This window comes from Trichosurus vulpecula, chromosome 6 (assembly GCF_011100635.1).
Source record: "Trichosurus vulpecula isolate mTriVul1 chromosome 6, mTriVul1.pri, whole genome shotgun sequence".
NCBI lineage: Eukaryota > Metazoa > Chordata > Mammalia > Diprotodontia > Phalangeridae > Trichosurus > Trichosurus vulpecula.
The window spans coordinates 129433119-129450886 of record NC_050578.1 but is presented as its reverse complement, the minus strand read 5'-3'; the positions used below and the strand labels follow the sequence as shown (position 1 = coordinate 129450886).

The 17768-nt window shown below is 37.5% G+C and overlaps 1 protein-coding gene across 1 annotated transcript in view; it reads right to left on the bottom strand.

Moving 5' to 3' along the window:
- Nucleotides 1-17142, bottom strand: part of LOC118854751 (UDP-glucuronosyltransferase 2B15-like) — a 36001-nt gene extending 18859 nt beyond the window's left edge. The window contains exons 1-2 of the mRNA XM_036765016.1: nt 16470-17142; nt 14767-14769 (exon numbers count right to left, since the gene is read on the bottom strand). Of these exons, the coding sequence (XP_036620911.1) occupies nt 14767-14769; nt 16470-17142 (676 nt within the window). The remainder of the gene's footprint in view (nt 1-14766; nt 14770-16469) is intronic.
- Nucleotides 17143-17768: the final 626 nt, after the last annotated feature.

Sequence of the window (17768 nt, the reverse complement as noted above, 5' to 3'; positions counted from 1 at the left end):
ATGGGGCATGGTTCAAGGTGTGCCTTTCTTGATGCAGCTTCCTGGTGGTCTCTGATTTTGCTGATTTAGTTTCCTCTTCTATTAGAGGCATAAAAGGTCACACCTACATGTGGTTAGAGCCCTTCAGACTTAGAGGATGCCAGAAGATCATGGAAGTCACTGAAACCTGCCCTGCTGGGCTCTGAGCAATTAAGTGATTTGTCTAAGGTCACACAGATAGTATGTGTCAAAGGTGAAACTTGAATTCAGGTTTTCTTGACTCAAGGCCAGCTCTCTATCCACTAAGCAATTCCACTTCACTATAAATTCAAATTAGTTAAGGCAGCTAGGTGGTACAATGAATAGGGCACTAGTCTTGGAGTCAGGAGGACCTGAGTTCAAATCCAACCCTCAGACATTTACTAGCTGTGTGTGACCCTGGGCAAGTCACTTAACCTCAATTGTCTTTTTAAAAATACTCAAATCAATTAACAAAATGCCTTTAATATGTCAGACACTGTACATTTGAATATACAGTTGTGAAATGGAAAATTGATTTTTAATTCTATTTTGTTAAGACATAATCAAATTGGATCTAATATTCTTCCAGTCTTTTGACTTGTATCTCCACCCTTGTCTTGTTCCTCCACCCCTTTCTTTTAAATTGTTTCTCCACCCTTGTAACACTACCCCTCACCCACATTCCAATAAACTTGCTTAACCTAAAAATTAAGCTGATTCAAACTAAGCTGTTGTAGCCACTCCCAAATTCCCTGAAACACAAGTCCTGTTTGTGGTTAAGGGGCTTTCATAAAGGGAGGTCTAAATGTGGTAATATCAAGCTGATATGAGAGACTTTTTGCTTTCCAGCCAATCAGAAGAAAACACTCCTATGCTGCTCAAGATTTTACTGTCATCTTGTAAGACCTTGTCAGTCCTCATTTGGGGTCATTGATCATATGAGTGCCCATTCATCTCATTTATTGGCAATTGATAGCTTTGCTAATAAATGGATTGTGCTTGAAATTTTGTCTCTCAGAATTTCTTTCATGATATAGTGAAATATATATGTATATATGCATATATTATATGTAGGTATATGTATGCATGTATATGTATATGTATACACACACATGCATACACACAAGCTCTATGATTCAATCTATGCAGTTATTCCCTCAACTGATGCAGTTCACAACCCCTCTACCCATTTTCTTTCTGATTATAAACTAAAATATCCTTGAATTCTTATACTTGTACTTTCAAACAAGTCTATGCATGCCTACTTCAGTTATCCAGAATTTTGTCATTAGGTGCTCTCTGAACTGATGTAGAGTGCCATGCTTCTATAACTTGAAGACTATGGTCTACAAGAATAACTGCAACTGAAAATCGATCATGCTGTGGCCCGTTGGTTGATGAGTCTCTCCTAACTTAGTGATGGACCTTTCATGACAGTTAGTCATTGGGTCCAAACTTGAAACCTTCATAAGTTAATAGAATCTGCCAGAACATATGTCTCATTGGCTTAACCTTAGAGAACCATGGTGGACCATTGGAGGATAACTTTTTTGTAGTGTATAATGGGACTAAATCCATTCATTTTTATTAGTTCAATGGAAGAGGACATCAGCATAAAGAATAGCAAATACTGAGAATATACAGAAATATATAGTGTGGCACAGTGGCTCTCTAGCTCCTCAAAGCCAGGAAGGCCTGAGGTCAAGTTCCATCTCTAATACATACTAGTGATCCTGGACAGGACACTTAGCCTCTCAATGCACTAGGTGAAATTAGAAAACTCTAAACTGAGTAGATCTGCCATCCTTTAGGTGGGGGAGAGTCCTCATCTGATAGTTCTCAATACCAATAGAATCCCAGGTCTAGTCTTTCCCTATTCCTATGCAAGGGTTATACTAAATAATACAAAGTGGGAAAGAATAAGATAGATACTCTTCTATAAATGTTAGATTAATAAATATAAAACTAGAACTATGTAAAGGAATATGTATGATTTTATCTGGATGTTATTTCATTAATGTGGGTACTTCCTCTCCTGACAGATTGTGTCACTGACCTGCCTCATCCACATAGTTTCTGTTGTTTCTGTGTTACTGAAGGAATACAAAAGCCCCCAGCACCCTTTAAATTCAGTACAGTACCCTCTGAATTCCGTACTCATGGTCATAGGCAGTTATGCTGCCCAGTAAATAAATGAGCAAGCATTTGTAAAGTGCTTACTTATTGTTTGATTCTACAATGCCATTTTCCTGTCCCCTATACTCCTGCCTCCCCATCTATTCAGGGACTCTCTAGCACCATTTTAAAAATGTTTCTAAAATAAGATTTTAAGTTATTGATTTTAAATAATAAAACCAAATACATGTGCATTTATAATTTTTTACATATAAAATTAATTTATATGCAAAATATTTCCACATCTTATTTGACACCCTGGTATTGCCTTCTGTGTTCTGCTCTTCCATTCGTTTCTCCACTTGTGTACATATTTTTTCTTGTTGCCTGGCCATGCCTGGTTTATCTCCAGTTTTTCAGGTTCTTCTGTCTTCATGTTACATTATTGCATATGTCTTTCCAAATTCCTTTATGCTCCTAACAGTTAGCACTTCCGTGGTACTTTGGTGATTATTCTATCTCACCTCTACTTCATGGTTTATTTAGTCATTCTCTATTGGGCTGTTAGGCAATTTCCCAGAATCAGAGGTTTAGAGCTAGAAGGCACCTCAGTCCAAGCCTCTCATTTTATCGATGAAACCCAGAGAGGTGGAATAACTTGTCCAAAGTCACCCAGACGGTTATATCAAAGATGGAATTTGAATTCAGGACCACTAACTAAAACAAACAATGCTGCTTTATTGTTTTTTAAAGTAGGTATAACTTTTTGTTTTCCTTTGTGAGAAGACTTGAGTATATACTCTAGAACTGATGAGATTATTAGGTGAAAATATACAATTATACTTGTGTCTTATAATACTACTGCCAACAATAGCTTTCCTTTCAGTCCCCACTAGAATCCCACCTTCTACAGGAAGCCTTCCCCAACCACTCAATTTCAGAGCCTTCCCTCTGTTAATTAATTCCTATTTATACCTTACATAGCTTGCTTTGTATATAGTTGTTTGCATGTAAACTCATTGAGGGCAGAGACTGTCTTTTGTCTCTTTTTATAACTCTACAATTTAGCACAGTGCCTGGCATATAGTATGCTCTTAATAAATGTTTATTAATTGAGAAAGTGCTTTAAGAGGCAGCCAGGTGGTACAGTGGATACAGCATGGGCCCTAGAGTCAAGAGGACTGGAGTTCAAATCCAACCTCAGACACTTAACACTTCTTAGCTGTGTGACCTCGGGCAAGTCACTTAACCTCAATTGCCTTGCCTTCCCCACTCCAAAGAAAAAGAAAAGAGAGAGTGCTTTAAAGTTGACAGAGCACTTTATAGATTATAGAAGTATAATATCACTGCCCAATTTCTCTCTCTTCTAAATAAGAAAACATTTTCCTAAATGTTCTAGTGCAGCTCAAGTAAACCCTGAGACGTCTTATCCCAGCTCCCAATCACAGAGATAGACCAGGTCTGTCTCTATCGTGAAACAATATTTTACAGTGAAATATTTTTATATCACTGTTATCAAAGGCCTAACCAGGTGCTAAGCCACTTAGAAGCCCTCACTCCAAAATGGCCTAGGAAGACCTCCTCCCTGAAGTGAATAGGGCAATCATCAAACTAAGAGAAGGACAACCACTTGATCAATTAAAAAACAAAACAAAACAGAAATGCCTTTTGAGTTCACTGTTGCAGGGAGTGGTTGAAGAGGGAATAAATGGATTTAGGAAAAATGATTCCTTAAAGCAGTGGGTTTTTTTTTCATTGATCTGCTCTTTCTCTATTTTTTTTTACTTTTTTTTATTTTATTAAGATTTTTTATGTTTAGTTTACAACACTCAGTTCCACATGATCCTGAGTTCCAGATTTTCTTCCCCTCCTCCCCACCTCCATCCCCAAGACAGCGCAGAATCTGATATACCTTCTACATATAACTTCACATTGAACTTATTTACACAATAGTCAAGTTCTAAAGAAGAATTATTACCAATGGAATGAATCTTGAGAAAGAAGAAACAAAACAAAACAAACAAAAACAAAAACAAAAGAGAAAAAAAAACAAAAGAAAAAAAAGGAGAGCAAACAGTTTGCCTCAATCTGCATTCAGTCTCCATAGTTCTTTCTCTGGATGTGGATATCTCTCTCCCTCATGAGACCTTTGGAGTTGTCTTTGAACCTTGTATTACTGAGAAGAGCAAAGTCTATCAAGGTTAGTCATCACAGAGTCCATATATCTGTGGTTGTGTATAATGTTCTCCTGGTTCTGCTCCGCTCACTCAGCATTATATCGTGTAGGTTTTTACAGGTTATTATGAAGTCTATATCTTCCCCATTTTTTATAGCACAACAGTATTCCATTACATTCGTATACCACAACTTGTTCAGCCATTTCCCAATTGATGGGCATCCCATTGATTTCCAATTCTTTGCTACTACAAAAAGAGCCACTATAAATATTTTTGTACATACGGGTCCTTTTCCCACTTGTGTGATCTCTTTGGGATACAACCCTAGAAGTGGTATTGCTGGGTCAAAGGGTATGAACATTTTTATATCCCTTCAGGCATAGTTCCAAATTGCTCTCCAGAATAGCTGGATCAGTTCACAACTCCACCAGCAGTGTAACAGTGTTCCAATTTTCCCACATCCTCTCCAGCATTTATCATTTTCTTGTTTTGACATTTTGGCCAATCTGACAGGAGAGACATGGTACCTAAGAGTTGTTTTGATTTGCATTTCTCTAATCAGTAGTGATTTAGAGCATTTTTTCAAATGCCTATAGATATCTTTAATTTCTTCCTCTGAAAACTGCCTGTTAATATCCTTTGACCATTTCTCAACTGGGGAATGACTTGAAATTCCTATAAATTTGGCTCAGTTCCCTGTATATTTTAGAGATGAGGCCTTTATCAGAGACACTAGTTGTAAAGATTTTCTCCCAGTTTTCTGCTTCCCTCCTAATCTTTGTTGCATTGGCGCTTTTATACAAAACTTCTCAATTTAACATAATTGAAATTATCCACTTTGCATTTTGTAATGCTCTCTATCTCTTGTTGGGTCATGAATTCTTCCCTTTCCCATAAAACTGACAGGTAAACTATTCCTTACTCTCCCAAATTACTTAAAGTATCAGCCTTTATTCCTAAATCATGAACCCATCTTGACTTAGTTTTGGTATATGGGGTAAGATATTGGTCTATGCCCAGTTTTTGCCCTACCATTTTCCAATTTTCCCAGCAGTTTTTGTGAAATAGTGAATTCTTAACCCAGCAGCTGGATTCTTTGGGATTATCAAAGAGTAGATTGCTATAGTCACTGACTACTGCGTCTTGTGTACCTAACCTATTCATGACTTTGATCCATCACTTTGTTTCTTAGTCAGTACCAAGTAGTTTTGATGACTGCTGCTTTATAGTACAGTTTAATATCTGGTATGGCTAGGCCACCTACCCTAGCATTTCTTTTCATTAATTCCCTAGATATTCTAGACCTCTTGTTCTTCCAAATGAATTTTGTTATTATTTTATCCAGCTCTGTAAAATAATTTTTTGGTAATTCGATGGGTATGGTGCTGAATAAATAAATTAATTTAGGTAAAATTGTCATTTTTTTAATGTTAGCTTGGCCTAACCATGAGCAACTGATATTATTCCATTTATTTAGATCTGACTTTATTTGTGTGAAAAGTGTTTCATAATTATGTTCATATAGGCCCTGGCTTTGTCTTGGCAGACAGACTCCCAAGTATTTTATAGTGTCTACAGTAACTTTAAATGGAATTTCTCTTTCTATCTCTTGATGTTGGGTATTTTTAGTAATGTATAGGAATGCCAAGGATTTATGTGGGTTTATTTTATATCCTGCAACTTTGCTAAAGTTGTTTATTATTTCAAGTAGTTTTTTACTTGATTCTCTAGGATTCTCCAAGCAAATCATCATGTCATCTGAAAAAAGTGATAATTTAGTTTCTTCTTTGCCTATTCTAATTCCTTCAATTTCTTTTTCTTCTCTTATTGCTACAGCTAACATTTCCAGTACTAAATTAAATAATAGGGTGATAATAGACATCCTTGTTTCACCCCTGGTCTTACTGGGAACACATCTAGCTTATCCCCATTACAAATAATGCTTGTTGATGGTTTTAGGTAGATTCTACTTATAATTTTAAGGAATGCTCCATTTATTCCTATGCATTCTAGTGTTTTTAATCGGAATGGGTGTTATATTTTGTCAAAGGCTTTTTCTGCATCTATTGAGATGATCATGGTTTCTGCTAGTTTTGTTGTTGATATGATCAATTATGCTGATAGTTTTCCTAATATTGAAACAGCCTTGCATTCCTGGAATAAATCCTACCTGGTTATAGTGTATTATTCTTGCAATAAGTTGCTGCAATCTTTTTGCTAATATTTTATTTAAAATTTTTGCAACAATATTCATTAGGGAAATTGGTCTATAATTTTCTTTCTCTGTTTTGACTCTTCCTGGTTTAGGTATTAGTACCATATTTGTATCCTAAAAAGAATTTAGTAGTATGCGTTCTTCACCTATTTTCCCAAATAGTCTGTAAAGTATAGGAATTAATTGTTCTTTGAATGTTTGATAAAATTCCCATGTAAAACCATCTCGCCTTGAAGATTTTTCCCTAGGAGTTCATTGATGGCTTGCTCAATTTCTTTTTCTGAGATGGGGTTATTAAGGTATTTTACTTACTCTTCTGTTAACCTGGGCAATTTGTATTTTTGTAAATATTCATCCATGTCCCTAAGGTTGTCAAATTTATTGGCATAAAATTGGGCAAAATAATTCTTAACTATTGTTTTAATTTCCTCTTCATTGGAGGAAATCATTTTTGATGCTGGTAATTTGATTTTCTTCTTTTTTTTTAAATCAAATTGACCAAAGGTTTATCCATTTTATTGGTTTTTTCATAAAATCAGCTCTCAGTTTTATTTATTAATTTAAGTTTTTTTATTTCAATTTTATTAATCTCTCCTTTGATTTTCAGTATTTCTAATTTGGTATTTAATTGGGAATTTTCAATTTGTTCTTTTTCTAGCTTTTTGACTTGCATGCCCAATTCATTGACCTCCTTTTTCTCTATTTTATTCATGTAAGCATTTAGAGATATAAAACTTACCCTAAGAACTGCTTTTGCTGCATCCAATAAGTTTTGGTATGTTGTCTCATTATTGTCATTCTCCTGAATGAAGTTATTAATTGTTTCTCTGGTTTGTTCTTTGGCCCACTCATTTTTAGAATTAGATTATTTAGTTTCCAATTAATTTTTAGCTTATTTTTCAATGGTTATTTGTTACAAATAATTTTTATTGCATCATGATCTGCAGAGGATGCTTTGACTACGTCTGCCTTTCTGCATTGGATTGTGAGGTTTCAGTACATGGTCAATTTTTGAGTATGTGTCATGTACCATTGAAGAAAAATTATATTTCTTTTTATCCCCATTCAGTTTTCTCCAGAGGTCTGTCATATCCGACTTTTCTAAAATTCTATTCACTTCCTTAACTTCTTTCTTGTTTATTTTGAGGGTAGATTTATCAAGTTCAGAGAGGGGGAGATTGAGGTCTCCCACTAGTATAGTTTTGCTATCTATTTCTTCCTGTACCTCCCTTTACTTCTCCTCTAAGAATTTGCCTGCTATACCACTTGGTGCATATATGTTAAATAATGATATTGCTTCATTGTTTTTTTTTCAATTATTAATTGCCTTTTTTATTTAATATATTTAGTTTTCAGCATTGATTTTGACAAGAGTTTAAATTACAAATTTTCTCCCCATTTTTACCCTCCCCCCCACTCCAAGATGGCATATATTCTGGTTGCCCTGTTCCCTGGTCAGCCCTCCCTTCTGTCACCCCACTCCCCTCCCATCCCCTTTTCCCTTCCTTTCTTGTAGGGCAAGATAAATTTCTATGCCCCATTGCCTGTGTATCTTATTTTCTAGTTGCATGCAAAAACTTTTTTTTGCTTTTGAACATCTGTTTTTAAAACTTTGAGTTCCAAATTCTCTCCCCTCTTCCCTTTCCACCCACCCTCCCTAAGAAGTCAAGCAATTCAACATAGGCCACATGCATATCATTATGTATAACCCTTCCACAATACTCATATTGTGAAAGACTCACTATATTTTGCTCCTTCCTAACCTATCCCCTTTTATTGAATTTTCTCCCTTGACCCTGTCCCCTTTCAAAAGTGTTTGTTTTTGATTACCTCCACCTCCATCTGCCCTCCCTTCTATCATCCCCCCCCCTTTTTTTAATCTCTTTCCTCCTTTCTTCTTGTGGGGTAAGATACCCAATCGATTATGTATGGTATTCCCTCCTCAGGTCAAATCTGATGAGAGCAAGATTCACTCATTCCCCCTCACCTGACTTCTCTTCTCTTCCTATAGAACTGCTTCTTCTTGCCACTTTTATGTAAGATAATTTACCCCATTCTATCTCTCCCTATCTCCCTCTCTCAATATATTCCTCTCTCATCCCTTAATTTGATTTTATTTCTTTTAGATATCTTCCCTTCATCTTCAACTCACCCTGTGCCCTCTCTCTCTCTCTCTCTCTCTCTCTCTCTCTCTCTCTCTCTATATATATATATATATATATATATATATATACATGTATATATATATGTATATATATACACACATACATATATACATACATACACACTCATGTATACATATGTATACATAAACATATATATGTATATATGCATATTCCCTTCAGCTACCATAATACTGAGGTCTCATGAATCATACACATCATCTTTCCATGTAGGAATGTAAACAAAACAGTTCAACTTTAGTAAGTCCCTTGCAATTTCTTTTTCTTGTTCTTTTTCTTGATTACCTTTTCATGCTTTTCTTGATTCTTGTGTTTGAAAGTCAAATTTTCTATTCAGCTCTGGTCTTTTCACTGAGAAAGCTTGAAAGTCCTCTATTTTATTGAAAATCCATATTTTGCCTTGGAGCATGATACTCAGTTTTGCTGGGTAGGTGATTCTTGGTTTTAATCCTAGCTCCATTGACCTCTGGAATATCGTATTCCAGGCCCTGTGATCTCTTAATGTAGAAGCTGTTAGATCTTGGATTATTCTGATTGTGTTTCCACAATACTCAAATTGTTTCTTTCTGGCTGCTTTCAATATTTTCTCCTTGATCTGGGAACTCTGGAATTTGGCAACAGTATTCCTAGGAGATTTCTTTTTGGGATCTATTTGAGGAGGCGATCAGTGGATTCTTTCAATTTCTATTTTGCCCTGGGGCTCTAGAATATCAGGGCAGTTCTCCTTGACAATTTCTTGAAAGATGATATCTAGGCTCTTTTTTGATCATGGCTTTCAGGTAGTCCAATAATTTTTAAATTATCTCTCCTGGATCTATTTTCCAGGTCAGTGGTTTTTCCAGTGAGATATTTTACATTGTCTTCCATTTTTTCATTCCTTTGGTTCTGTTTTATAATATCTTGATTTCTCATCAAGTCACTAGCTTCCACTTGCTCCAATCTAATTTTTAAAGTAGTATTTTCTTCAGTGGTCTTTTGGACCTCCTTTTCCATTTGGCTAATTCTGCCTTTCAAGGCATTCTTCTCCTCATTGGCTTTTTGGAGCTCTTTTGCCATTTGAGTTAGTCTATTTTTTAAGGTGTTGTTTTCTTCAGTATATTTTTCAGTATTTTTTTGGGTCTCCTTTAGCAAGTCATTGACTTATTTTTCATGGTTTTCTTGCATCCTTCTCATTTCTCTTCCCAGTTTTTCCTCTACTTCTCTAACTTGCTTTTCCAAATCCTTTTTGAGCTCTTCCATGGCCTGAGACCAGTTCATATTTTTCTTGGAGGCTTTTGTTGTAGCCTCTTTGACTTTGTTGACTTCTTCTGGCTGTATGTTTTGGTCTTCTTTGTCACCACAGAAAGATTCCAAAGTCTGAGACTGAATCTGGGTGCGTTTTCACTGCCTGGCCATGTTCCCAGCCAACTAACTTGACCCTTGAGTTTTTCAGCGGGGTATGACTGCTTGTAGAGTTAAGAGAACTATGTTCCAAGCTTGGGGGGATGCTCCAGCTCTGCCACACCAGCACTCCTCCTTCCCCAAGAACCCCCAGCCCAGACTGGACTTAGATCTTCAGCAGGCTGTTGCACTCCTGCTCTGATCCGCCACTTAATTCCTCCCACCAGGTGGGCCTGGGGCTGGAAGCAACTGCAGCTGTACTTCTGTAGCTGCCCCACCTCCGCTGCCCTGGGGCGGTGGCTGAACCTCGAACTCCTTCCACTCCCGCAGCTTTTCCCACTAACCTTCTCTGTTGTCTTTGGTGTTTGTGGGTTGAGAAGTCTGGTAACTGCTGCAGCTCATTGATTCAGGGAACTAGGGCATGCTCCGCCCAGCCCCTGGTCTGGTTGGTCCACGCCGCCCACACTGGGCTCTGCTCCACTCCCAGCTCCATGTGGGATAGACCTCACCCAGGCTGTCCTGGGCTGGAGCCCTGCTTCCCTCTGCTATTTTGTGTGTTCTGCAGTTCTAGAATTGGTTCAGAGCCATTTTTTATAGGTTTTTGGAGGGACTCGGTGGGGAGCTCATGCTAGTCCCTGCTTTCCAGCTGCCATCTTGGCTCTGCCCTCTCCACTTTTGCTTCATTGTTTATGGTGCCTTTTAGCAGGATGTAATGTCCTTCCTTATATGTTTTACTTAGATCTGTCTTTTCTTTTGCTTTGTCTGAGATTAGGATTGCTACCTCTGCTTTTTTTACTTTAGCTGAAGCACAATATATTCTACTCCAGCCTTTTACCTTTACCCTGTGTATATCCCCCTGTTTCAAATGTGTTTCTTGTAAACAGCATATTGTAGGATTATGGTTTTTAATCCATTCTGCTATCCATTTCCATTTTATGGGAGAGCTCATCCCATTCACATTCACAGTTATGATTACCATCTGGATCTTTTTCTCCATCCTATTTCCCCCCTGTTTATGCTTTTATTTCTCCCTTTCCCCTTCCACTCCTCAACAAAGTTTTGCTTTTGACTGCCTCCTTCCTCAGTTTACCCTCCCTTTGATTCCCCTCCCTTATCTTAGCATTTTCCACTTGCTACTTCTTCCCTCCCTTCTGACCATCCCCCCTTCCTTTTTTCCCCAGCACTCTCCTAGACCTGCGTGCTAGCTGGATTCCTCTGCTGTTCCCGGTTAATTTGGTCTGGTACTATCTGCGTGCCCAGTGCTCCTACCCTTCTCAGTCTACTAGTGGCTGCTAACTCTCTCAAATCTGCTCAGATTCACTTTTTTAGACATATCTGACAGAATTTGTGAGAGAGCTCTGGTAGTTCCTTCCTTTCACAGTGCCATCTTGGCTCTGCCCCCAAAGCAGTGGTTCTTAATGTTATTTTTGTCATGGACCCCCCTCAGCTGTCCAGCAGTCTGGTGGAGCCTATGGACTTCTTTTCAGAATAATATTTTTGAATCAATGAGAGAATATACATAAGATTATAAAAGAAACAATTAAAATTAAAAGTGAACATTTCCCCATCCAACTTCATGGGCCCCTGAAATCGTACTTTACCTGGGCTCAATAATGATGTTCTATCTTATTGTAGACTTTTGCCTATTGCCTGGGGAATCCTATAAATTGTAACTATAAATTGCAAAATGTTTCTTGCTAGATTTTTGGAGACAAGAGGAACCCCTGCAATTTTTGGACCTCCCTCTCTTTAAGTAGAACTGTTTATAGTTAATCTAAATTAATTTTTAAAGGGCTTGGGCAGTTTTGTGCATAAAATATATAGAATTTTCTTCCACAAGACATTATCTCATTTAGCAGTTAGGATCTTCCGATTTATGGTATTGTTTTTAAGCCTATTTTTCTCCTTCAGATTTTCATGACTTTTTTTCCCAATTATATGACATTACATCACAAGAGGCAGTATTTGCTGGGAACCTGAACTAATGTAAGGCTGTGAGTGGAGTCATCAGGTCTCTGGGGATGGGCCATCTATTGACAGGTGTTCTTAGTTTCCATGAGCTCTGCTATGAGTTCTATTTTCTTTCTTCAACCTGCAAGTAAAACTTTTCACATTTTGGTTTGGTTCACTGTTTGTTTGTGAGGTCACTACACAATGAGTCATTCCCTATAGGGATGGTTCCAGATTTTCTGGACAATGAGCCAGGGAAGTCCAAAATCCCCTTGAATGATGCATTGGCCCTTCCTGTCAGGTGAGAACCATTCATGCAATGTCCCATAGGCATCTCAAACTAGACGAGTCCAGAACAGAACCCCTCAGCTCTCCCCCTACAGCCAAATCTCTGAATTTCCCTTTTCTGTCCATGGTATGACCAATGTTCTCCTCCTCCAAAATCACAACCTGGGAATAATCAATCCATAAGTTTTTATTAAGTACCAGGCACTGTTCCAGGTATGCTGGAGATACAAAGATAAAGATAAAACAGCCCCTGCTGTGACAGCTCCCATTAGATCAACTCTTCAAGTACATCCTTTAGTCTTTATTCTCCCACTCCCCTCCAGCTAGTTGCCAAATATTTTAGATTGTATCTTCCCAATATCCCCTTCTCTTTCCTCAGCAACAACCGGTCAATTCAGGTCTTCATCACCTTTTGCCTGGACCACTGAAATAGCCTCCTAATTGGTTTCCCTAAATCCAGCATGCCCCTTCTCCAATCCACACAACTGTCAAATTCATATTCCTAAACAACAGATCTGACCATGTGACTCCCCTACAGAAGAAGGTTCAGTGGTTTCCTATTGGCTCTCAGATAAAACACAAACTCTCTTGTTTGGCTTTTAAAGCCCCTTTAGATTTGGCTCAAACCAAGGGGTATTCTGAGAAGATGGCAGAGCAGGTCAGAAATTTGTAGGCTCTCCAGATTTCCTCCACAAATAGAAAATCACCACAAAATGAATGTAGAGCAGCAAAAGTAAAGAAGTAAAGTAGTTGTGCTTTTAATAAGACAACTTAAGATGAGCTCTGAAAAGACAGAGCCTCCAGGGGCTGAGGTTTGGCCTGAGCAAAGAGAAGATGCCTCCAGGCTAACTCCACTGAATCAACAAACAGCAGGCCCTGGGGGCAGCTCCACTGGGAAGCAGACTAGACCCCAAGAAATTTCACCTTGCAAAGTTTCACCTAAAGTGTCAGGAAGGACCCGTGCTGTTTCTGGAAGCTGGGTCTAGCAGTGATGACCCGAAGTGATCCTGATCTGTGGCTGTCCTCACACACACTACTCTGCCTAAGAGATTAAATATTTGTAAAGCCCTTTGCAATCCTTAAAATGCCATACAAATGCTAGCTATTATTACTTTTATTGCTGTTAACTGTGTACATACTGTTTCCTCTCTGAAGAATGTCGGTCCCAGAGGGCATCGACTTTTGGTCTTTGTATCCCCCTATGACATGCACATATTAGTCACTTAATATATTCTTCTTTAACTAAATGGCCACAATTCTTTTCTCTTCCTTGTTCAAACATATAGTTTCTACTCAAGCTTTCTTTGCAAGGCTATATTCCCTGATAATCATACCTCCAAGAGCTAATTCCCCAAAGTTGGGATCAGTGCCTAGAAACTAAGGTGTAGTTTAACTTTTAATATAAAAATATTATCATAAGTTTATATCAATAATTGAAATGCATTCCATTTTATCTTAAGTTATAATCTTGGTTCATTTTGTATATTTTTGAAGTTATTTTAATTTTGAGGAAAAGCTATTGTGTCCGGAGTATCAAAAAAAAGCAAACCCAGGGAACTCTGAAAATTGAAGACGGTATCAACATTCCATTCTCTGGCTTATTTGTACTAATAATACAACAAAAATATTTTAAAAATCACAATTTAAACTTTAATGTGAGATACAACAAAAATTCTCCTTAGAATTCTCTATGTCATAAAAATGAATATCATTATCAGGGTCTTCTATACAGGGCTTTTTTATGAGAAACACAAGGAAACAGAATTCCCATCTATGATAAAGTTTTTATTAACTATATTTTATTCTTTGACACACACTTTTGCAAAAATCGCAACGTTTTCAGTTTTTCTTGGGTTCTATGAACTTCTTTATCACAGTGATGACATCCCTAATATACACTCTGTAGGAAGGAGAGAATAGAACCAAACTATTTCTGGCACTTACTTTTTTTTTTGGAGGGGGGAAGGCAAGGCAATTGGGATTAAGTGACTTGCCCAAGGTCAGACAGCTAGTAAGTGTGTCAAGTGTCTGAGGTCGGATTTGAACTCAGATCTTCCTGACTCCAGGGCTGGTGCTCTACTCACTGCAGCCACTTACTTAATGCCCAACAGGGTACATTTTCTCCATCACTTTCTTTAGACAATCACCAAACAACAAATTAAGTCCTGATTTCTAGCACTTGCAGTTTCTGAGATGTAAATGTTCACGAAGAAAATTTAATAATTGACAGATCTCTCTCATACACCTTCCCCTTAGAGCTGATTCCAGTACACTCCTGAGACCAACCCAGGAAAAGCTTCTTTCCTGAAATATAGGGCACAAGTGAGTGGCCAGGGGCAAGTGGCCCTTGATTGATCTGTCTTGACCGGATTAGGTAATCATCAGATTAAGAGAGGAATTTTTTCAGCTAATTCAGTTACTTCAGTTAATAAGAATATATCTTTAGTTGACCTTTGACCATCTGGAAACAAGAATAACGAATTGTGTGAGGAAAATGAGTCTCCAAGGGTTTGCAAAAAGTTAAGTGGTTTGAACTATTTGATGAAGAGAAGTATTATCTTAATTAAATCTTATTTTTAAATGAAAATCCATCTTCTCTTCCTCTCCTCTCACCCTTCCCCAACTGAAAAATCAAGAAAAAAAACCCTTATTAAAAATATTTATAATCAAGCAAAACAAATTCCTATGATGGTTATACACACACACACACACACACACACACACACACAGAGTCTTAATCTACTTTCTGCCTCTATCACTTATCAGGAAGAGGTATCCTGTTTCATCATGAGTACTAAATCTTTCACATTATGGACTAAATCTTTCACAGCTGATTATTTTCCAGTATTATTACATTAATTGTTCTCCTGGTTCTGCTCACTTCAGTTTGCAATAATTCATATCTTCTCAGGTTTCTCAAAAACCATTCCATTTATTACTTCTTATAGGACAATGGTATTCCTTCACATTCATAAACCATAACTTGTTCAGTCGTTCTCTAATTGATTGTTATCCTCTTGATTTCCAGTTCTTTGCTACAGCAATCAGAGCCACTGTAGGTTTTTCTGTGTGTAGGAGTCCTTTTCTTCCTTCTTTGATCTCTTTGGGGTTATAGATCTAATAGTAGTATCATTAGGATAAAAGGTATGCATATTTTAATACCTTAGGGGGGATAATTCCAATAGCTTTTCATAGTTCACAATTCCACCAACAGCTTTATTAATACATTTTTTTCCCATAACCTCTCCAGCATTAGTCATTGCTCTTTTTTGTCAACTTTGTGAATGTTTTTGAGCCCCTTCACCAGTTTACTTGCCCTCCCTTTGGGAGCTCATAAGCCTATCAACTCCCTTCCTAAGCTGTGGCTCATGCAACTGAACACAATTCTCCAGATGTGGTCTGACCATTACACAAGATTATTACTTCCTTCATCCCATATAAAATCCTTGTTGTTCAAGAAACCTTATTTGCATTAGCTCTCTAGGCTTCCATATCATACTCTCGAATTACATTGAGTTTGTGCTCCCTAAACCCTTGGATCTTCCTCTGCCAAACTCCCAACTAGGCGTATTTCTGCCATCTTGTATTTACAACGTTGACTATTGAAGCCAATCATAGGACTTTATATTTCCCCCTCTCACATCTCATTGTATTAGATTTGACCTAACCTTCTAACTGATTAGGATCTTTTGAATACTGAATCTGCCTCAAGTTTTGTGTGATTTCTAGATTCAAAAAGTATGCCAACTGTCTTCATCCAAGTTATTATTTAAAACGTTCCGCAAAACAGAGTTCCTAATGACTACTCTTTGAATCTGACCGTTCAATTGGTTCCAAATACACTTTGTGCTTTACAGTTGCCTAGAAAACAAATCTCCATCTTGACCACAAGAACAGAATTTGAGACTTTTCCAAGGCTTAGCTAAAGTCTAGACAACTTCTATCTAAAACAATCTCTTGATCGATAAGCAAAGCAACCCTGTCAAAGTAGGAAATAGAGATAGTCTAGTAAGAGCCACCATGGCTCCTTCTAATTACAGCTCTTTTCCACATCTACATTGACCACCAGATTTATCACAGAGAGTCAAAAGGAGAAATGCCTAAGAATCTCCCAACTTCTAGGATCAGGATACAAATATGAAAACTGAAAGTGTAACTTACCCAATATGTTGCTATAGTGGGAATCCCATGGTGACCAAAGAGTATTAAACATGTAATCTTGTAAATGGTAGGAGATGAAGTTTCTTATTCTGTCACTAAAAGACATCTGGTCCGTGAGCTCTGACAAGACAGCAGGAACATAGGAAGGAGGATAAGGCACTTTCCCACAGTGTTTTTCCACTGTGGAAGCTGGAGAGAATCTCAAGGAGTATATAAATGGGATTCCCAGCTTAAGAGCAATCAAGTCACCACAGGGAAATACTGGATCTGAGATCAAGATATCAAATTTGCCCATCTGCAGCTTCTCCATTAACTTCTGGTTGATAAGCACATCATCACAGATTTCTCTAAACACCTGGTGGAACTCATGAATGACTGTGGTCATTTCTGAGTAGAAACGCCAGATGGTTGATGGGGAGGGCTTATGTTCCAGCCATGTGAGAACAAAATCCCTGATGATACTTTCTATGTTTTCCTTTCCAAAGGATATTTTATATACTTCAAACTTCAAAGGTGAATCAGTAGCAGGTGTGATGAAGAATTCTCCAGAAGCAACCAGTACTGTGACATTGTGCTGGTTTTCTATCAGTGTCCCTAAAATTATCTTGATATTAAGCCAATGACTACATTCCATTGGCCAAATCAGGACATTTCCCCCAAAGATTGTTCCCATGTGGAGTCATATAAAGAGCCAGACACAGGATGGTCTTCCCCAACATGGCATATGTTGATATGGAGATCCATATGATCCAAGGCAAACAAATTTTTTTCTCCTTAGGTCTAAAACATAAAATAAGAACAGGACGTTTTAAACATACATTGAAACATTTGAATATTAAGTTTAGTGCCAAAAGTCAGATACATTCAGAAACAACCAGAAAGTGATGTGAATGAAGCAAAATTTTGCTCCTTAACACAGCTCTTTGAAAAAGTCCCTTTTATTTCTATTCAAAAAGCATTTATTTTCTATTGTAAAGGGGACTCAGAAACATGATCTATAATATTGCTTAAAATATCATAATTCCAAAGATGAAGATCGTCCTAGGTGAAATTTCATCAAGACATTCTTAGTATTGTCTATATCTACAATGAGGGTAAAAAAAAAGTAATGTTGATGGTCATATAAGCTGAACCTTGGAGTCTTGTGTGTACAATAAGAACTTAATAAATTATGACTGTTTCTGGATCTTTTATATTCTTTTCTCAATTGTCATTGGGAAATGTGGCCACTGGTATCTCTCTCATTGTGTGTGTGTGTGTGTTTGTGCGTGTATGTGTGTGTGTGTGTGTATGTATACA